The sequence below is a fragment of the Heterocephalus glaber genome, unplaced genomic scaffold (genome assembly GCF_053883595.1).
Source record: "Heterocephalus glaber isolate CG9 unplaced genomic scaffold, H.glaber_assembly_v1.0 deba00001454, whole genome shotgun sequence".
Taxonomy (NCBI): Eukaryota; Metazoa; Chordata; class Mammalia; order Rodentia; family Bathyergidae; genus Heterocephalus; species Heterocephalus glaber.
In genome coordinates, this window is record NW_028258303.1 from 4,073,712 (window position 1) to 4,096,649 (window position 22,938).

General features: G+C 38.9%; 1 protein-coding gene across 3 annotated transcripts in view; it reads left to right on the top strand.

Moving 5' to 3' along the window:
- Unc5c (unc-5 netrin receptor C) overlaps positions 1-22,938 on the top strand; it is a 385,500-nt gene that overhangs the window by 262,358 nt on the left and 100,204 nt on the right. For all 3 annotated transcript variants that reach the window (XM_004848093.4, XM_004848094.4, XM_087215813.1), the window contains exon 4: positions 15,753-15,856. In XM_004848093.4, the coding sequence (XP_004848150.1) occupies positions 15,753-15,856 (104 nt within the window). The remainder of the gene's footprint in view (positions 1-15,752; positions 15,857-22,938) is intronic.

Below are 22,938 nucleotides of genomic sequence, written 5' to 3' on the forward strand. Positions count from 1 at the left end.
TTGATATATATCATAGTGAAAACCAAAAAAGGTTAAATTTCAATTCTGTCTGTCAAGGTTACACCCTACCAAGCAGGCCTCACTAATGCTACAGAAAACCTGTGGAATTCTTAGTCCTCCCTGCATCACATGAGCCACGGGTTTTGCCTGTATTACTTGACAGACGGCCGTCACAGAAATAGCAATTAATGTTCACATTTGTCACAGGTGCAGATAACCATGGCGCCAAGGTTAGATAAGTGCAATTACCTTCCACCTAATTAGATTTATACTCCTTAAGTGTTCTATGATGGGGTCCCTCTTTCTTGAAAAAGTTCTATTTTTACAAGTTTATAAAGCAGAAATGAATAGTGACCATTATTTAAGTTTGTTAATGATATTTTAGATTTTAAAACTATATAAAATGAAAAATTAATTTGTGAGATGATCAGGGCAGAGGAAAGAGATGGAAATTTGAAAGGTAGAATTTAGCGAGACTAAAGCTGAAGACACAACAGGCCTGCTGTATGATCTGACTCACTTCCCAGAGGGCAGGGAGCTTCCCCCTCAGGGAGAGAGATTTCTGCTGAGAACACTCAAGGGGGCGCTACGGTGAGTGTCCTGAGCAGAGTTCTAATGGCATTCAGCTGCCACTGGGCAGGGCTTGTTTCTCAAGTGTTTCTTGTTGTAGGCCAATAAGAGAACCCCAAGGTGGAAGGTAGGGCAAAATGGCTGCAGTGTCTGTCTTCAGAAGCGCTTTTGGCTGCAGTCTTGCTGCTGCTGGGGACTGGGCTGTCATTGATAAAGCTGTGGTGTTGTCCTTTGGGGGAGGGAGGTGGTGTGTAACAAGCACCCAAGTTGAGGTGTTCAGAGTACTCACCTTGGGCCAGGTTGACATAAGTTCGAATCCTAATCGCATCACTGATGAATAAGACCTTGGTCAACTTACTTAACCTCTCTGGGCCTTCGTTTCATCAACCATGAAATGAAAATGATAGGGCTATTTTAAGATGAAATGAGAAAATTTGTAAAGGATGTGGCATACTGTAGTGCCAAGTGAATTCACAAAGCAAGTGCTCAGTGAATAATAGGTGTGCATGATTAAAGAATAGTTTGAATAACTTTATATGTTGGTTATGAAACTTAGCCAAACTAAGCAGACTGTAAAAACTACAAGTCTTTTCACACCCCAAGCCTGGACTGTCTATCATAGAGGCTGAAATTTTCTTCTGATTCACACAGCATTAGATCATCATTTTCTCCATGCCTGAGGATGGAGGAGAATGCCATGGAGTCACCCTTCTCCTACAATTCACGTGTGACAGTGAGATTTACACGCACAGAGAATCCATCTTCCTGGGGATGGCAGGAGCGCCCCCTCAGGATTCCTCTTTGTCATGTGTGCAAACCAGTAAATCACAGCCAGTGCCACAAAGGGCACTGGCTACAGAGAGCAATAAGATAGTTCTGCAAAGAATTAAGGATGATGAAGGTCGCCCTTTATGCCCTCCTCTCACAGCACTCTCGACCTTTTCCCTGTGATCAGAATGACCTCCTCGGCCACCTGAGGGTTTAGGTCAACCTTGTTCATGATGGTGAGCATGTAAGTGCTTAGTAGATGGTCTGTCTGGGGCAGCGGTGTCCAGGAGACATAGTGACAGCCACACAGGTGATGCACACTCTTCTAGTAGCCTCACTGCAGAAAGTAGAAGCAAATGAAATGAATGAGGTACTTCATTTAGTCTGATATTCAAGCCAGCATAAACAAGTGCTGGTTTTTTAGGTTTTTGGGGTATTTTGGGGGCCTATTTTGAGATCGAGTGTTTGACACTTAGGACTTCTCAGTGAAGGCCCACCTCAAGGGAAGGCCTCCAACACCACATGGGGCTAGTGCTGCACAAGTAGGTTTAAGAACACAAATGCTGTTCCAATCTCTTTCGAGGAAGCAGCTCAACCAGCCCTTGTCCTTGCATTGCCTGTGTGGGTGTGTGGGACGAGTGTTATTGTTATCCCCGTTTTAATAGATATGGATATTGAAGGCAAAAGGAGATGAAAAATCCTGCCTGAAGGTACAGAGCTGGAATATGGACAAATGATTCAGCCCAGGAACCAAGCCCATGCTTTAAACTGGCACAGCACATACAAATAAGGGAGGAGGCGAGAAGAATGTTTATGTTGGGTGGTTCACAGAAACCTCTTGTTTCCCAGGTGCACACGATGTATAAGCTCACTGTTATTAATAACACAGAAGTCTGGAAGGACCTTGACTTCCTGCTTCTCTCCTCACTACTTGGCCTCCTCTAACCACATCCATTTCCTACCTTGCGGAAGACAGTACGCTCATTCCAGACATGCTGATTTGCAAGAGCTGATCCTTCCCATGCGAAACATCCCTCCCTTGCCCTATCTGGCTCACATTCTTCTTTCATTCAGATCCCCACTCAGGTGACACCTATTCAGGGGGTTCTGTTGGAACCCAACCCTGGCTCCCTCCTAATTCCAGGCCTGCTTTGTTCACTTGGTAGCAATTTTCCTTATCATTATTTGTTTTCTTTTAAGTTGACCAATTCCTTCCCAGAATACAAGCTTCCCAAAGGCAGGCACTCTATTCTCTTCCTCATTATATCCCCACCATCTACACAGATGCTTTGCAAGTGGTTGGTGCTGAATAAATGAAGACTGTGAGTAAAGGGAGTGAAATTGAAAGCATATGATGGAGCAGGGTGGTGCTGCTATGCAATGCCAGCCAGCTGCTCATCTAATAAAATGGTTTGCTTTTCCAAGGCATTCAAAGATGTGAGCTGGAGTGGGTGGTCTCTATGCTCCCCTTGCTTAACTCTCACTGCCTTCTTTTTTGTTTGCTTGTGTTTTGTTTTTGTTTTGTTTCCATTTTTATTTTTTTAGCACATGTTTTCATACATGTTTACATTTTTTCATTAGGAGTTGGTGCGTGTACCTAAGACATCTTCATTCTTTGTACTTTCCTTTCCTCTCCTTCTCTTCCTTCCCCCTCCCTCCATCTCCTGGTCCCCTTCCATTGCCTTATTGTTCTTATTCCTTTGCTTCATAGCATTTACTAATTGCTAGCCTACTATTCATGCATTCACTTATTAGGTTCATGATTTGTGTTCTATACCACCCATCCCCTTAGAAAGTAAGATCCACCAGGGCAAAGGATTTGTTTGATTTGTTCCTCGATGAATCCAAAATGCCTCAGATAATGCCTGACACTGTGGAGGTACTCAGTGCAAATTACAAAGGAGGGAATGATTTTCATCCTATCTCTAAGTATCTCCAATTAAATACATATGTAATCTTGTGAATTACTGTGACTGCTTATAGATGCTTTTCCATTTTCTACCTGTCTATAAAGCTTGGTATAAAATAAAATATTATATGATTAAACCAGATCATGCCTTCCTTTATAAATAGGCATTCTATATGATGTAGTCCCACCATGACCAATATCTAGTGATCTGATAGGAAATATCTTGGTAGAACTCAGCAGATTCCCATCACCAGAAGAAAGAACTGTTAGGTGCATTTTCTGAGTGGGAGGTCCAATCCCTTATGCAATCATAAGCAACATAGGCCATATTTCAAATAAGATGAGATTAATTATACAATTTAGACATTTTTAGGTAAGAGAGAAATTTCTACAAGTTTCTGTGTTTCATAAATCTGTCAAAAGTTGTATAATCTTAGGTAGTTTATTGTGGCATTTCTATTTCACAGTGAGAACTATACCATGTACCTGATGGTGACAGTCTATATTTTTCTAAACATATTTGCCTTTGTTTATGAACAGAAGCCCCTGAGGTTCTTGGAGGCCCGACAAAGCCATAGGCATTTATAATCCATATTTATTTGGAGAAGTAGACAACCATTTGATAGAACACTGTCTCATAAAGTAGCATTTTGGAGGAAATCATCTATCCATATGTTACAGGCAGGGCTGATAACCCATTGGGCTAAAACATGACATTTAAGTGTGCTTTATGACATATGAAAAGGGAAGTTTTTGGCTAAAATGCTTATTTGCAAAAAAATCTTATCTACCATCATTGCATTCTTTCTTTTTTTGTACTCTGAGAAAAGAACCTTAACATTTTGGTATGTCAGGTTTCTCATCCATAAAGTTGGCATGGTTCTTATTATTTATCCCTAAGACATACCTTAAAAATATTGTGATGACATATAATCATTTTTTCCCTGAAACTAAAGATGCAATGTGAATATAAAAGAGTGACTTATATGGGTTTTCTTCTTTCTCCCTCTTCTCTGTAATGGATATCATTTGGAGTTCTAGCTCTAAAAAATTTTTTTAGAAAGCCCTTTAGCAAGACTATCTGAATACAAATGTATTTGTCCTATAAATGCCCCAAAGTCAAGAAATAAAGAAGGATGGCTGAAATTGCAGTGCGCGTCCCTTCTGCAGGGACCATGTGCACTTGGGATTTCTCAGTTTGAACTACCCCAGTGTGGGGAGGGATGCCAGGCTGGACCCAGCTGAGGACACAGCGGCACAGCCTCCCCCTGACCTGCATCCATGGATGAGAATGGTGAGATACTGAATGTTTTCAGGGTCCATTCCTAAGGCTGCACAAAAACTTGAGTTCTAAAAAAGCACACTAAGGCTATAAAGCAAAAAACAAAGAAAAGATCTACCATGGTCATTCCTTCTTCTTAAAATACCTGTGTCCTGGTAGTCAGCATAAAGTGCTCTTACCCACAGCCCAGCTGTCCTCCCTCGCTCTTATGCAACCATTGTCACTCTCACAAGAATCCCCGGTGGACCCTGTTGTTATCCTTTTTATGCAGAACAAAACAGGAGAAGGAACATGAGGTCACTTGCCCAAGTCAACTGCTAAGAAAATGATGAGTCTGAATTTTTAAAAAAACTTTTCCCTACGCAATCTAGGTCACTACACAGAATGGCAGAAATGCAGAAGCATGCAGCAATTCTGGACTTTTCCATCTAACCATAGAAGGAACTGCATGTAGTTGATTTTTGTTGGTTGGCTGATTTTTGTTTATTATATCATTTACACTGAGAAGAAAAGGCAAATAAACAATATTCCATTTAATTTTAAAAATATATCCCTTAGATTTAAAAACCAAATGAATTACTTAATATAACAATATTTTTGTGACTTGTTAAATTTTTCAGCAAAAATCAGGTATCCCATTCCTGAATAAGTAAACCTTAAACTTTTTAAGGTTCTGCAGCCTAAGGTCAGGTATTTTTCACTTTTAATAAGTGCCCAAATCTCTGAAGACTAATCCAGTTCTCCCCAAATATGCCTCACTGGTTGGTTCACAGCAGTTACTCCCTATTAAGAGTCAGATTTGGTGATTTAAGCATAAATTCTACTCTACTATGACAACATAATTATCTCCTTCCATCATTATTGGAAGTACATTTTTTTCCCTTTAAGAACACAAGTATTAGTGTTTCATGTAACCATGGAATTATTTTATTTGCTTGAGAAGCACTTGGAAAATATATTGAAACCGTTCTTTTTTAAAAGAAAAATTAGAGTGTTTTCAGTAATTCTGTTCATTGAGTGTGGGTAGAGAATTAATTGAAAAGTAATCAGAAAGTATGAAATGAGAATCATAGAAAAGCAGCTGAATTTGCTTAGAGCAAAATTGAGCCTGTATTGGAAAGTATAAAAGACAGCCAGCCAAAGATCACTACAACAAGAATCGCTTCTAAGTACAGAAGTTCATGACATCTGGGGCTATTTTGTCAAGATGGTCTCAGTTAGGGAAGCAAGAATCTCAATTCTGATACTTGTAGCTTGGACTCTTGAAAATGAATAAATGAATGAATGGTACAGCCATGAACTCTGGACACTTGACAGGTAATCTTCACAATAACTCTTATGTGATAAGTGTAACTATTATCATTTTGTTTGTGATAAAGCACTGAAATCTCATTCAGTGCAGAACCAAGATTAAACCTGTGGGAGGGGTGGGCCTAGGCTCTGTGCTGGTAGCCATCATAGTAAGCTGAATTATGACCCCCAAATGCATTGGGTGCTAACCTCTGGAATTTTTAAATGTTACCTTACATGGCAAAAAGAATTTACAGATGGGATTAAGGATTTTGAGATAGGGAGATTATTCTGGATTACCCAGGTGGGCTCTAAATGGCATTATGAGTGTTTTATAAGAGAAAGGCAGAGGGAAGTTTGATACAGACAGAAACTGAAAAGACAATGTAACCATGGAGGCAGAGATGGGAGGGATGCAGCTGCAAGCCATAGAATGCTGGCAGCCACCAGAAACTGAAAGTGACAAACCATGATCTCTTCCTGAAAGTCTCCAGAGAAAGCTCAGTCCTGGTGATTCTTTGATTATGACCCAAGAAAGCAGATTTCAAATTCTGTTTCTGTTGTTTTAAACCAGGAATTTTGCCATAGTAGGTAAGGAAGTGTAGATTACTAAAATACTAATTCAGAAAATATTATGTTGCAATAATAGCAGTAAAATAAGTCTAACCTCTTGGTTAGCTTTCCTGATTATGTGTCTGAAAGTTAGAAGCAGGATAGCTGTGGGGATAAGTTTGGAGGATTGTCTTAGGGGAAAAAACTAAGAAATATAAACTGTTAGCACTTTCAGCACTGGACTTGCTAGACCAGTGGTTTCAAGTGTCAATCTGCAGGCCACACCAAATTTTTGATTTGGCCTTCAAAACACTATCCCAGACAACTATTTTGACAAAGTTTTAAGGAATTGATAAAATATATAATTAGAAGAACAGAATCATAAAAATCTAATTTCCAACTTTTATTAACAATCAAATGTATGACCCCAGAGCCTACATTCTTATAGGCTGCTGTGGCCAGAACTGAGCAGCAAGATAAGGAGAAGTGAATTGGTTTTATAACCAGGGCTCTATTGCAATTTAAATAGCAAAAGTAACTCCAGTAAGGAGCATGTTTCAAGAAAAAAGAAATCTTATGCCCAGCTTTCTCCCATTTATATTATGTGGCTTCTAGGTATGCAGCAGCTTCAGGTCCTGCAATAGAAATGTCCACTGTCAGCCAGTAAGAAGTGAGCCTTGCTAACACTGTGGAGTCACCCATAGGGCCCCATTCTGAGCCAGGTGGTAGGAGTTAACAGTAGAAATCAAATCTCCCTGGTGTCTCCCGGACTCAGGCCTTCTTGGAATGCTTTTAGTGCCTAGCAGAGTGCCAGGCACACTGTGGGGGCCATTCCCAAACAAGCAAGTGATCCATGTATGATCACAGACTTCAGTTCTGTGCATAAAGCCATGGGCTTGTTATGGCTACAGACTCCAGGGTCTCACCCGAGTATCAAGCACACCATAGTAGACCTTGGATTACTCTTTATGAAACTTCACCTTCAATTATTAGTCTTCCCAAACTTGTAAGTGCCATTCTCACTCAGTTATGTTTGTCTAATAAAGATCATGCCAAGTCTTTGCATACCATAATAAACTTACTAATATGTGGGGAAATGTGAGGTAGGGAATTCCTTTCTTTTGGGCACTTGACTACATGCCAGGAATGATGTTAAGGATTTTATAGGTGCTCCTTCCTTTGTAACTCTGTAAAATAGTTACTTACCACTTTATACCCATTTTTCAGCTGACGAAACTAAGGAGAGGTTAAGCAATGTGCTCAAGGTCACACACTCAAGTGGTACAGTTGAGTCTGCACCAAACCCTGTGCTTACCCACAGTGCTATTCTCCTTCCCAGTGCCTTGCAGACCTTTTTTACTATGATCCATAATTAAAGAATGTGCTTATGTCATGATCAACTGACAAATACCCACCTCCTCTCACACAAATACATATAAATACATGTCTGTATACAAACACAGACAACATACATAACATGATGTCAGATATATTTATATTTTCTGTTCAATTGCGTATTTTTAACTCTGGCTTTTGTGTGTGTGTGTGTGTGTGTGTGTGTGAGAGAGAGAGATTTATTTTGTGTGTGTATGATACTAAGGGTTGAATGCAGGTGTTCTCTGCTACTGAGTTGTATTTCAGCCCTTTTTATTTTTTATTTTGAGACAAGGTCTCGCAGTCACTAAGTTATTATCCAGGCTGGGTTTGAACTTGCAGTCTCTTGCCTCAGCTTTCCCAAGTGCTGGGACTGTAGGTGTGTGGCACCAGAAACACTGGCTTCAAATCCCTTACATAGATTTCATCACCCTCTCCAGCACAAGCATGTTCAACCTCAGCCCATGGGCAGGACGCACCTGGTTTGCCTGGGCCACACTGAGTGAAAAGGAACTGTCTTGGGCCACATATAAAATATATAATATACGTAATGTTTATAAGTAGTAGAACTTCCTTTTTAATAGTTTTCATTATAATACAAATGTGTCCACCCAGAGGGTAGCAGGTTTGACAGACCTCTAAAGGGTCATGGAAGAGTTTGAAAAACAGCAATTAACCTGAAATCCTGTGTGAAAAATAAGGATTATTATGTTTAGGAGCCATATGGCAAAAGTCTGTAAGAGAAAAAAGTACTGAACATGTATACATATGAGTATCTTTTATTCCAGAACTGAGTGATAATAGACATAGTTGTAGTAATTTATTATATTGGTTTTGTGCTTTATAATCTTCTAAAATCTTTTCATATTCAATATGTATTTTAATAGTCATAAAACCCTATGAGGTCTAAAACAAAAAAACAACCAACATGACTATCTTATCATTCTGTGGAATTTAGAGATTTGAATTTCTGCTGGAATAGCCTACTGAGATATAAACCATTGGTGAATACTTGAATTCATAGTAACAGACTAATACATTGCCAGGATTTTGTTTTCTAAAATATAATTTTAGTAAATCTGCATATTGAAGTAGCATTGCTGAGGGAATGAACATTTTTAATAAATGTAAATCAATTTTTTTTAAAACTTGGACTGTGAACATGCATATCTTTTGAAAGCTGGTATAGTATTAGCAACCTCCCTGCTTAAATATCAAAGGGAGATCTTTTTGCTGGCATTTTCTCCTTGCCATCTCTCTACATTGTCTGGGCTCACAGGTGAAAGATGGTGATGTGACTGGGTTTCAAACTGTGGCCTATGCAGCCTCAGCATGCACATTGCAGACCGTGGTCACCTTTCAGAGGTGTCAGACGGAGCTTCTCGGGCTGTCCCTGGGCAAGAGACACACTAACATGATGAGCTTTTTTGCATGTTGTTTGGGGTAGGCATTTCCTTCTTCCCTTCTCTCTCTGTTCTACACAGAGAGAAAAGTTGGTTTTGTCAAAATAATTTTCAATGAATTTGTAAAAATCAGAGCTTTAATTTTTATCTGTATTTGTAGACATTATAGTTTGAACCTAGAATGTGCCACAAAACTCTCATGAGACCTAATTAAAGAAGTGAAAGACCTTTACGATGAAAATTACTTGAGACTGAAAAAGAAAATTGAGAAGGACATCAGAAAATAGAAAATTATCCCTGTTCCTGAATAGGTAGAACCAACATAACCAAAATTCCTATTCTTCCAAAACTGATATACAGATTTAATACAGTCCCAATCAAAACACTGTATTAAAATCATTTCTCACAGAGGTAGAGAAAACAATCCTAAAGTTTAAATGGAACCAATCAAGAGAGACCCAGAATAGCAAAAGCAATCCTGGGTAACAAAACCAAAGTATGTGACATCAAAACCCCACACTTGAAGTTATACTATAAAGCTACAGTGATTAAAGCAGGTTGGTACTGGCACAAAAACAGGCATGTGAATCAGTGAAACAGAATAAAAGAAGCAGAAACAGCCCCAAGCACATACAGACATTTGATCTTTGACAAAGAAGCCAAAAACATACATTAGAGGAATGATAAGCTCTTTTGTAAATGGTGCTAGCGAAATTGGATATCCTCATGCAGAAGATTGAGACTAGACCCATATATTTCACCATGTACTAAACTAATATCAAAAAGGATCAAAGATCTAAATGTTAAAACAGGAACACTTAATATGGTACTACTTCTGAAGGCATAGGCATAGGAAGGACTCTCTGAAGAGAACCTCAGTGGCAATCAAGAAATGGGATCATATCAAATTTAAAAACTTCTGCACAGCAAAGAAACAGCAGAGTGAAGAGACAACCTACAGAATAGGAAAAATATTTTTGCTAGCTATTCCATGGACAGAGGACTAACACCAAGAATAAAGAAATCAAAAAAATTAGACCGTCCCAAAATAAAAGATCCAAACAAAAAAATCGGTAACCAAAATGAATAGACACTAAGTACAGATGGCCATTAAATACATGAAAATGTGCTCAGCATTGCTGGCCGCCAGAGAAATGTAAACTAAAACTATAGGGAGACACCATCTTACCCCAGAAAGAATGGCTATCATCAGAAATCGAGTAATAACAAATGCTGGCAAGGATGTGGAGAAAAAGGAACTCTACTACATCATTGATGGGAATGTAAACTAGTACAACCACTATAGAAATCAGTGTGGGATTCCTCAACTAAAATAGAAAAGAAATAAATAGGAAGCAGGGAGAAATTTAAATATGTATTCTGTTGTTTTAAAAATATTAAAATATATATGCTATCTTCTTTCTTTTATACTAATAGTTTCTCTTAGTTTGTGGCAAAGAAAGTTTGCGTTCTCTTTTTCTTTTTGTAACAGTCTTTTTGGTTTATGTCTTGTGTTACTTTCTGGTTTATGTAGTAACTACTTTGATGATAATGATACACAGTACAATAGCTTGTTATTGGGCTGAGGATTTAGCTCAGTGGTTCTGCCACCTGCCTTGCAAGGACAAGGTCCTGAGTTCAATCCCCAGTACAAAAAAAAAAAAAAATTGTTCTTCTCTTATTCATTATTTGGTTATGAAAATTTGTTTTATTTTTTCATAAAATAAAAATCTCATAAACTCACAGGCAGGGCTTTGGTGTGGTGAATGAATGATGAGGGAGCTGTATGATGAAAGAATTCATCACAGGGAGGTCACTGGGGACATGACACGGAAGGGATATCTCCCTGCCTGGCTCCTCCCCTCACTCTGCTTCCTGGTCACCATGAGGAGAGCACACTCCTCCAGCCAGGCTCTTCCACCAGCTTTCTGCCTTTCCAGCCAGCAGAGGATGTGCTGAATGTGAAGCCAAAATAAATCTCTCCTTCTTTAAGTTGTGCGTGTTAAGAATTGAGACCCAGCTATGAAAAAAGTAAGACAGTAGAGTATATTATATCCCTCTTTTAAATTCCTACCAGAAAGTTGCTAAAATTTTTAACACTGAATCTTCTGGAACCCACCCTTCTTTCTAGTTTCTAATTGTTTCCAAACATGTAGACTCAAGTGTCCAAAAGTTTCCTGAAAAGTTGTCTGTCGGGCAATATTATAGAGTGGTGTCTTCTAAGATGCATCAACTCCTACACTTTGAAAATAATTTATCCTATTACTTTTCTTTGACATGGATAATTGCAACCAAGGATTATTTTACTCCACGTAGGATGTTTCTTTCCCCTACAATGCATATTTAACATCTTATTCATTCATAGGCCCTTACAGAAAAAGAGACCTTCAAAAAAATCTAGTTCTTTATTTTCATTTTGCAAAGAGGAAAGTGAAGTCCAGAAAGTCTCCCATCTCTCAGTTCATCTTCTTTACTAACTCCATCGTCAAAAAGCAGAACTAGTTAGTGCTGGCAAAATGCCGTAAATCAGTGTATTCTTGTATTCCACATCACAGATAATTTTGCACCACAATGTTATTGTGCAAAAAATCATCGAAAGCATCAAAATTCTATGATGAAAAACAAGCCTTTTGTATGCAGACATGCATATATTGAAAATGCCGCTCTTTGTGTGTAAATGGTCAATAGAAATCCATATCAGATTTGATTCAACATCTGCTAATTGGATTTCAATGTATGGATTTGGTAAACCAATATGCACGCTCCTGAGTAAATGTCCCTCTGAATGCTTACATATGACAAAGCTGATTTTTCTTTTAATGGGTAGAATCAATAACTAAATCAGAGTTAGGCCAAGTTGACTTTGCAAAAGTAATCTAGGTTATAATGAAAGGCCTTTTAGTCATTTTAGCAGCCTTAGAACTATTGGAAAGAAAACAGAAACGTCGAATTCTAAAAGTCTTCCAAGGGCAGAAATTCATCTTTTTGGTTTTTTTCTGACAGGAATGCCTAGATTATTCAGAACCATTCTATTTTACATCTAATTCCCAGCTGACAAGTGTCCGTTTTTCATGCTTATTCATTCATCACCCTTGTGTTCCTTCTGCCTGCAAGGCATCCGGCCTGCCTTGCCCTGCTTCTTGCCAAATGATAAAGGATATGCAGAGCTGTGGCCTCCCTCCCAGCGCGCGCGGAGTAACAGAGACGCACACTGAAGCGAGCAGCTGCTGCGCGCACAGCCAGGATGTATTCTGTGCTCATCCCACACCCGGAAGCCAGGAGAGAGGTTTTATGGCAGGATTTTAAAAGTTCTTTCAGGAAGAAGTATTGCTGGGGGGTGGGGTGGGGGTGAAATGTGAGATCGCTTTAGAAATTAGATAAAATTTATACAGAGTTTAAAACCAAACGATTTATTTATTTTTGTTGTTGTTTTGTTTTGGTATCCGTAGCAAACTCCGGAGGTTGCGCTTTCGAGGCAGGTGGCAGTACCACTGAGCTAAATCCTCGGCCCTTAATATGATATTTAATGATGGTTTAAATCTAGCTCTTCAAGTAGTTGGCTCTTGTGGTCACCATCCCTGATGAGGAACAAGGATTACATACGATGCCCTGTCCTACAGCAGGAATTTAAAAAGTGTGCCCCAAAGAACACCATACTCTAATGAGTCACAGCGTTCCACACACAAACCCACTGCCCTTCAGTGGTGCTGCTGGCTTGTAGCACCATGAAGATTTGGAAGAGAGTAGGAGGTCCTCAGAATGGTCACCCCCCATTCCCACGCACTCCTACAGTTCCCAAACCAAGGCTTCTCCCCTTGGAGTCTACACTGCACCTGGCCTGTGGACCTCCCTGTGTCTGAAAATTTTACTTTCTTCCTGGCACCTCCGACACTTACCCTTTTCCTACCTCTTTGTTTGCCGTATGTCATTTTCACAGGCAGACTTTCTTCTTGGGTTGTATTGTCCTCTTCTTTCTGCTGCAGTCCTCCCTACCCCGGTGATGGTATGGAGTCCCAGAGCTCCAGCCATGAATGCTACTAGGATTTCTCTTTCAAGCTCTAGACTGGTGTTTCTCAGCTGGGCTGGGGATCCCCTCAGGGACATTTGGCAATGCCGGCAGGCATTTGTTGTCAGGGAGGGGCTCTACTGGCATCTAGTGGGTAGAGACCAGGGACGCTTCTAAGCATCCTGCTATGTAGAAAGGGCAACCTCAGCACAAAGGAAACAGTCCTGTCTGACAGGCTCATAGTATCAATGTTTAGAAACCATGGTCTATACCTATTGGACTTTTCTAATCAAATATCCCACAGATATGCTGAACTGGACACGTACTAAAATGGAGTTGTGACCTTTCTTGCTCAACTTGGTAATATTTCATTTAAGTTGGAAACAGATTGACAATGTGGTATCTAAGAATGTGGTATCTAAGATATACCTAGGTCTTCCTGAAGGTATGATCTACGTAGCTTTAGAATCTGCTTATCCACCAATACCAGCTGAGTTTAGGACCCCATCATCCTCATGGTTTAAATCTGAGTCCCTTACTGCCTTCACACAGGGCAAGATGGCATCTGATCTCTTCCTTTGCTTGGGAGCCTTTGAGGTTTTGCCATTCCTTACCATAGTGAAAAGAATTTCCATAAATCAAACTAATAGCGTCTTATAGTTTTGCTTCTAGATCTTACATGTCTTCACCCTAAGTACATAATGAAATAATCTACCGTAAGAAGACATTTTGTATTAAGTGGAATTCCTATGAATATTTGAGAACATATGTGCCTCACTTTCACTTATCCATAACTTCATTTTGTGATATCCTGATTAATTTAAGTAAGGGTGAATCAGAATGGTAATTAATTTCAGAACGAATTCCAGTCATTGTCTTCACCCCAGTTCACATCAGATGAGAGTCCTTCAAAGTCATTTTGCACAAATATGGATTGCCCACCGGTAGCATTTTATTCCATAAAAGTTATTCATTGGTGTTCTTTTTATTGGTAACTAGCGTTTTACAAATTTTTATCTCAATGTAGATCAACAAAAAAGAAGTAGAAACTACTGTATTAGAAAAGAACACTTTTCAAGTTTCTGTTAGAAAAGCAGAGTTGGTCTGTAGAGGAACACATGAGATGACAAGTTGCTTAAAATCAAAGGTCAGCAGGTTCCAGTGCAACAGCAGTTATTTTTCTATGAGGCTTTGATAGTTTGGTAAACATAGTTCTCAGATGTAAAACAAGGACATGGTTTAGATAACTTTCAAGTTATGGTAATGCCGTGGATTCTAAATATTCATTTCTACAAGACTCAATTTCTTAATAATCAAGTTAAAGGCACCTTTCTGACAGAAATTCTGGCACTGTTTTGAGAGTCTTGTCTTTTATCAAATGCACAGAGACTCATGATTTTCTTACAACTATAATGTTTTCTTCTGCTAAGAAATTCAACAAAATGGCAAATGTCTAGCGATTTTTTTTTCCTCAGTCCATTTTCTAGGTGGCACTTTACTGGAAGGGACCCATTAGGTATCTACCTGGAGAGTCTTTGGGTTCCCACTTGTTAGTTCAGTGGGCTGAAGTGGTACTTTCAGATTCTTACATCTTTATCAGGGACCTGGAATGAAAGGACAGAGGTGTTTATTTTTTATTAAAATACATTGGATAAAATTCCAATTTTTTTATCGGCAAGAACAGAACTGTATTTACACAAAATAGAAATTGAGGGCAGGGGCTTCTTTAATGCTGTTTTGAAACTCTCTGAATAAATTTTTAACTTCAGGAATTAGATAAAACTGATTTAGAATTTAAAGCTAAGCAATAAAGACAAAATAATTACATGGCATTATTTAATTACATAAATAATGCCATGTGTCCTGAAGAATGTGCCTCTGATGTGTTTTAAATGACAAATTGATTTCCAACATTTTTGCATCTATCCATAATAGTTTCTAAAACTCTGATACATATTGCTGTAACAACTATGTATAAGCACATAATTAGGTACTTGGTATATCTGAGTGGAAATGGCTACTTAATATTCTAACTGAAAAATGGCCTCAAAATTAGACATTGAGTTATTTCTGAAATCTTTTCAAGAGTTACTCTCCTCTACCTGGGGTTTGAAGCATCAAGAAGTTATAGTCATTCTTTGAAGACTCCAATTTTCCCTTTTCCACCCTGCAACAAAAGCTTGGTTTTGATTTATTGATCAAAAGATTCCAGAGTTTCTACAACTCTAATAATGTCTGTTGTGAGAAAGGAGAAAAAGATTTATATACATAAGCAACTCTGTGCATACAGATCATGAAAATAGGGTTCTTTTGTCTAAAATGTGATCAGCATAGTTGATTATCAAGAAATAGCAAAGTATAACCAGTGAGTTTCACTGATGGTTAAATAAGGATCTCCAGAGACTCCTCTTAAAGTCTCTGAGTTTCTTAATATCCACCACATAGAATGCAGCCACCCAGGTTTTGAGTCAGTACTAATTGCATGTGGCTTAAAAAATACAAAGACATAAAATACTAAACTGGGAAAAAATTGTGAACTTTCTATGCATAGGTAAATGTTACTTAGTCTTGACATATTTTATCACCCGTGCCTTTCAGATCTACGGAAGACCTTTGAGCAGGAGCCCCTGGGAAAGGAAGTGTCCCTGGAACAGGAAGTTTTACTCCAGTGCCGACCACCTGAAGGGATCCCAGTAGCTGAGGTGACAAAAATTCTTTGCATTTAGCAATTGGCACTTAGTTATTCTAACAAAGGCCTAATCCATGGCTAATGGTGCAGTGAATTAGGACATGGTGTGATGGATGGTTGGTAATGGAATCCTAACTGCCTGCTGCTGGCAAAATAGATTGATTGGGAGCTGATAAATGACTTGGGAGTCAATTAGAACATCCCACCGGACAAAGCCACAGGCAGCTTGATTTAGTTTGTCATTTTCTTTAAAGAAATCAGAAATACTGTTGTATTTTATTTGGCACTTATTGAGAAAGATAGTATGACTTACTATGCTCGCAATTTTATTATTGTTCTTGATAATATCCCCCTAAAATTTGTTAGTGTAAGATGTGTGTGTGTGTGTGTGTGTGTGTGTGTGTGTATACAGTGTCTATGAGCCTCTGAGCCCCACCTGTGTATTTCCTGGTTTGTGATATATGGACTCAAAAACCATATTCATTCAGACATGTTTTAGTAGTAATGAATGTCAGATTCATCCTGTAAGTTTTCCATCAAACTCTTCCTTTTCATTTTTTCTGCTCAAATAAGGCTGCTTGATTGCTAATGAAGTATTACAAATTGGATTAATACCATGACTTTTCATCAGCAGCAAATAATACAGTGCCCTTTCCAAATCCTCATCTCTGGGGAATCTGCCTACATGACTCACAGGAGACTGCACGCTCTCCTGAGACACTCACCACCCTGAGCATCCTGTTGAAGGAAACTAATGCTGCAGCTTTCATTTGTTAACCAATAATCCTAAACTCTGAAACAGTTTACCCATTCCATGAGTATTAGGAGACATGCTTCTATGCATTCACCATAATTGCCCTAGCTAGTCCTGAGCCCTGCAGACCCGGGCTCACTTTAACTTTAACTTGATAGGCGACATAGCTGCCAGATTGTGGGCAATCCTTGTTAGCCTACAAACTCCATGAGTCCTTTGGAATTTGTCACCTGCATTGCATATGAGAAAAGAAACATATGTCAGTTGTTGCAGTTTGGATCTATACATGAGGCCAATAGATATGGGTCAGTTGATTTTTTTTAACCTGTCCATGAATTTGAAAAATAATACTGAAACTTACAATGTGAAAAAGTGATTAATAATTAATAATGCATTCATTATTTGATTTCTAATAGTTTTTCAGCCTTGAGATGGAAGCAAAGGTAGAAATCTTCATAGGTATTTAGTCCCACAACAACAAAATGAAACATCTGATAGTTCCTTCCAAATTAATATTAATAACAAATTAATTGTTAATTTTGTCAAGGTGCTTATAAAATGACTCCATTTTCTGTCACAGCCATGCATATATCTATGAGTCCATTAAAAAAACTCAAAGGATTAAAAATTGAGGGTTTTTGCTTTGAAAAAAGAGAGCTATTTTTGGCTTTGTAATTGTCATCCCATTGGCATCTCTAGCACTTTATCAAGAGTGCATGACTGTGGTTATTCCATCCAACACCATGTCTTTATCTTCCAGCACTGAGACATGGTATAGTTTAGTGTGAACAAAAATGCAGAAATTCTTCTCTCTTCAATTTTTCATTTTGGTGATTACAAGAGTGTATCTGTCTCCTTAATTGTAGTTCTAAAATCTAGTGCTTACCTCTTCTGTTAAACTATCCTGAAAAGGCCGCTCCTGGCTCAGAGGAAGGGGCTTCCAGGCCACCATCCCTCCCACCACTCCCGGCTCAAAGGTAGGGGTTTCTGAGCCACTATCCCACTGCTCCTGGTCCAGGAGAAGGGGCTTCCCAGCCACCATCTCTCCTGCTAATCCCAGGACAGAGGAAAGGGCTTTTGGGCCACCTTCTGTCCCGCCACTCCTGGCCCAGAGTAAGGGACTTCCGGGCCACCATCCCTCCCGCTGCTACCGGCCCAGAGGTAGGGGCATCTGAGCCGCTGTCCCACTGCTCCTGGTCCAGAGGAAGGGGCTTTCCAGCCACCATCCCTCCTGCTGCTCCCAGCCCAGAGGAAAGGGCTTTTGGGCCACCATCCCTATGGCTGCTCCCAGCCCCTGTCCCACCTCTCCCAGCTCAGAGGAGGTAATCCCTGCAGGTGCCAACACCCACCACCCAGTTACAATGAGAAAACACATAAATAAGTCTCAAAACCAGACTTCCAGATCACCTACAGCAACCCCAAAGGGAAATGAGATGGAATGCTCTGATTCTCAAACACCTGGACCCACTAAACTGGCAACAAAAGGGGATCTGGAAAAAATGAAATCAGAAATAATTTCTCAGATAACAGGAGAAATTGTGCTCCTAGTGTAAGACATGATTAATAAATCTAGAGAGGAGCTCAGGAACATGATGGAATCCCAACATAGGAAACAAATGGAATCCATAAAACAGATACAAATAGATTTCCAGGAGATGAAAAACTCCATTGAAAGTCTACACAGCAGAATGAGCCAATGTGAGGACAGAATTTCAGATATAGAAGATAAGATTGCAATTAATGGCAAGGAAAAGAAAGATTGCTTCAAAATTATAAGGGAACATGAGAAATCAATCCAGCAGCTGCTAGATGATGCAAAGAAGAATAACATAAGACTGATTGGAGTCAATGAAGAAACAGGAAAGAGTGCAGATGACATAAAAAAAACTCTTCACAGAAATAACAGCAGAAAACTTCCTAAGCAGGGGAAAAGAGCTTGACATACAGTAAGTGAGGCATATAGGACTCCAAATAGCCTTGATCAAAAAAAATCTACACATAGGCATATAATTGTTAAGATTCCAGAAACTCAACAGAAGAACAAAGTTCTACAAGCATTTAGAGAAAAGAAACAAATCACATACAAAGGAAAGCCAATCAGAATCACAGCAGACTTCTCAACACGAACCATTAAAGCAAGAAGAGCTTGGAGTGACATATTCCAAGCCCTAAAAGAAAACAGCCTCCAATCCAAATTGATGTACCCTGCAAAACTATCTTTCAAAATTGATGGAGAAATAAGATATTGTCGTGACAAAGAGCACCTTAGGAACTTCGTGAATACCAAACCAGCACTCCAAAGAATTTTACACAATATCCTAGGAACAGACATTGAGGATCACAACCCCAGGAAGCAAAGGAGAATGAACCCATCTGGCATGACAAGAAATTAAATGTAAAGGGGGAGAACCCAACAAAAAGAAAAAGTCATGGCAATGACAAGTCAATACGTTTCAGTTATAACCATCAATGTTAATGGTCTCAATTCACCAATCAAAAGAAATAGACTGGCAGAATGGGTCAAGAAGCAAAATCCAACAATATGCTGCATACAAGAAACACACTTAATTCAAAAAGAAACTCATAAACTGAAAGTTAAAGGGTGGAAAATAATACTCCATGCAACGGGAACCTGAAAAAAAGCAGGAGTAGCTTTGCTCTGTGCAGATCAAGTAGATTTCAAACCAACACTGATTAAGACAGACAAAGAAGGACACTACATCCTTGTAAAGGGAACAATCCAAGAGGAAGAGATGATAATCATAAATATCTATGCACCAAACACTAGTGCACCCAACTATACACAACAAATACTAATGGACATGAAAAGTCCTATATGCACTAATACAATTTTAGTAGGGGACCTCAGCACCCCACTGTCACAAATAGATTGATCAACTAGACTAAAAATAAGTAATGAAATACTAGAACTCAATCGAACTCTTGAACAAATGCACTTAACAGATGTTTACAGAGTCTTCCACCCCACAAAATCAGAATACATATTCTTCTCAGCTGTACATGGGTCATTCTCAAAAATAGACCACACTCTCACACATAGAACATGTTTAAGTAAGTGCAAAGGAATTGAAGTTATCCCCTGTATATTATCAGACCATAGTGTGATGAAATTGGAGATCCATGCCAAAAGAAACTCAAAAAATTTCATAAACACATGGAAATTGAACAACACACTTCTGAATAACCAATGGGTCACAGAGGAAATTAAAGAAGAAATCAGACAGTTCCTTCAATTAAATGACAATGACAATACAACATATCGGAATCTATGGGACACAATGAGAGCAGTCTTATGAGGGAAGTTCATAGCAGCGAATACGCATATTAGGAAAACAGAATGAGCCCAATTAAACAATCTGATGCTGAACCTCAAGCTTCTAGAAAAAGAAGAGCAGGACAACCCCAGAGCTCATACAAGGGAGGAAATTAAAAGATCAGAGGAGAAATCAATACAATGGAGACTAAGAGAATGATACAAAAAGTCAATGAAGCCAAGAGTTGGTTCTTCGAAAGAATCAACAAAATTGACAAACCCTTAGCCAACCTTATCAGAAAAAGGAAAGAAAAGGCCCAAATCCATGCAATTAAGAATGAAAAGGGTGAAATGACAACAGACCCAGCAGAAATCCAGAGAATCATCAATACCTACTTCCAGAACCTATACGCCAATAAGATGGACAACACAGGAGAAATGGACAGATTCCTAGGTACATATGAATTACCAAAGTTGAGCGAAGAAGACCTAAAAATTCTGAACAACCTAATATCAACCAATGAAATTGGAAATGTAATTAAAAACTTTTCAACTAAGAAAAGCCCGGGCCCTGATGGCTTCACTGCTGAATTCTACAAGGCATTTAGAGAGGAACTGCTGCCACTACTGTTGAAACTCTTCAATGAAATTGAAAGGGAAGCAATACTCCCAAATTCATTCCTGTAAGCAAGCATCACCTTGATCCCCAAAGCAGAGAAAGACTCAACTGAGAAGGAGAACTATAGGCCAATCTCACTAATGAACATAGATGCAAAAATCCTTAATGAGATACTGGCAAACAGAATGCAGAAGATCATCAAGAAGATCATACACCCTGATCAAGTGGGATTCATCCCAGGGATGGAGGGATGGTTCAATATATGCAAATCAATCAATGTAATACACTATATCAATAGAGCCAAGGACAAAAACCATCTGATTATCTCCATCAATGCAGAAAAAGCATTTGACAAAATCCAACATGCATTTATGATAAAAACCCTACAAAAAATTGGAATAGATGGTCTCTACCTCAAACTGATAGAAGCCATCTATGAAAAACCAACAGCCAATATCATACTAAATAGTCAAAAACTGAAATCCTTCACACTAAAATCAGGAACAAGACAAGGATGTCCACTATTGTCCACCTCTCTTGATCAATATAGTTCTGGAAACATTAGCCACAGCAATTAGACAAGAGAAAGAAATAAAAGGAACAAAGATAGGAAATGAAGAAGTCAAATTGTCATTATTTGCAGATGACATGATACTATATATAGAAGACCCCAAGAACTCCACCAAAAGTCTTCTGGACTTAATAACCAAATTCAGTCAAGTAGCTGGTTACAAGGTTAACACACAAAAATCAATAGCTTTCCTCTACATGAATGACAGACTCACTGAGAGAGAAATAGGGCAAATAATTCCTTTCACAATAGCATCCAAAAAACTGAAATACCTAGAAATCAACCTAACAAAAGAAATCAAAGACCTCTTCTCTGAAAACTATGGCACTCTGAAAAGAGAGATTGAAGATGATATCAGAAAATGGACAGACATCCCCTGCTCCTGGGTAGGAAGGATTAATATAGTGAAAATGGTGATACTTCCAAAACTGCTGTATAGATTTAATGCAATTCCAATTGAGATCCCAGCAGCATATTTCATAGACCTCGAGAAAACAATCCAAAAATTCATTTGGAACAAGAAGCGACCCAGAGTAGCAAAAGCAATTCTAGGTAACAGAGACATGGCAGGGGGTATCACAATCCCCAACCTGCAACTGTACTACAAAGCTACTGTGATAAAAACAGCATGGTACTGGCAAAGAAACAAGCTTGAGGACCAGTGGAACAGATTAGAAGATGCAGAAACAACGCCAGACACACTCAGCCATCTCATCTTCGACAAAGGAGCCAAACACCCTCACTGGAGGAAAGATAGCCTCTTTAATAAATGGTGCTGGAATAATTGGGCTTCAACTTGCCAAAGATTAAAACTAGACCTATATCTTTTGCCATGCACTAAACTAAAATTGAAATGGATTAAAAGTCTAAATATTGAAATAGAAACTCTGAACCAGTTGGAATAGAGGTTAGGTAGAACCCTTGAAGACACTGGTGTAGGAAAAGATTTTATGAACAAAACCTCAGTTGCCTGTGAACTAGCACAAACAATCAACAAGTGGGATCTCTTCTTATTAAAAAGCTTCTGCACAGCAAGAGAAACCACCAGCAGTGTGAAGAGACAACCCACAATGTGGGAAAATTCTTCACCTGTTCTTCCTCAGACAAAGGTCTACTATCTCGAATCTATGAAGAATTTAAAAAGATCAGACCTCCCAAATCTAAAGACCCAATCGAAAAATGGTCATCTGAAATGAACAGACATTTCCCAGACAAAGAAGTAGAAATAGCAAATAAATACATGAAAAAATGTTCAACATCACTGGTCATTCGAGAGATGCAAATGAAAACAATGCTGAGATTCCACCTCACTCCAGAAAGAATGGCTGCTATCATGAAATCAACCAATAACAAATGCTGGCGGGGCTGTGGAGAAAGAGGAACCCTGCTCCACTGCTGGTGGGAGTGTAGACTGGTGCAAGCACTGTGGAAATCAGTATGGAGATACCTCAAAGAACTAGGACTGGAAGTCCTATTTGACCCTGCTATTCCACTGCTGAGGATCTTCCCCAAAGAATTAAAAGAATCATACCATAGTGATATGTGTGAAACCATGTTCATAGCAGCACAGTTTGTGATAGCTAAAACTTGGAAACAGCCCAAATACCCATCAACTGGAGACTGGATAAAGAAAATGTGGTTTTTTTAATAAAATGGAGTACTACTCAGCCATAAAAAATGAGAAATTAGAGACATTTATAGCTAAGTGGATGCACATTGAGGCGATACTCTTAAGTGAAATAAATAGGACACACATGTATAAATACCAAATAGTTTCTCTGGTGTGAGAAACTGAAAGTATAAATAAGGACTAAAATGTATAATAGGTAATGTGAAATAGGAAGAAAAGGGGCAAAGGGGAAGGAAGTGGGAGGGCT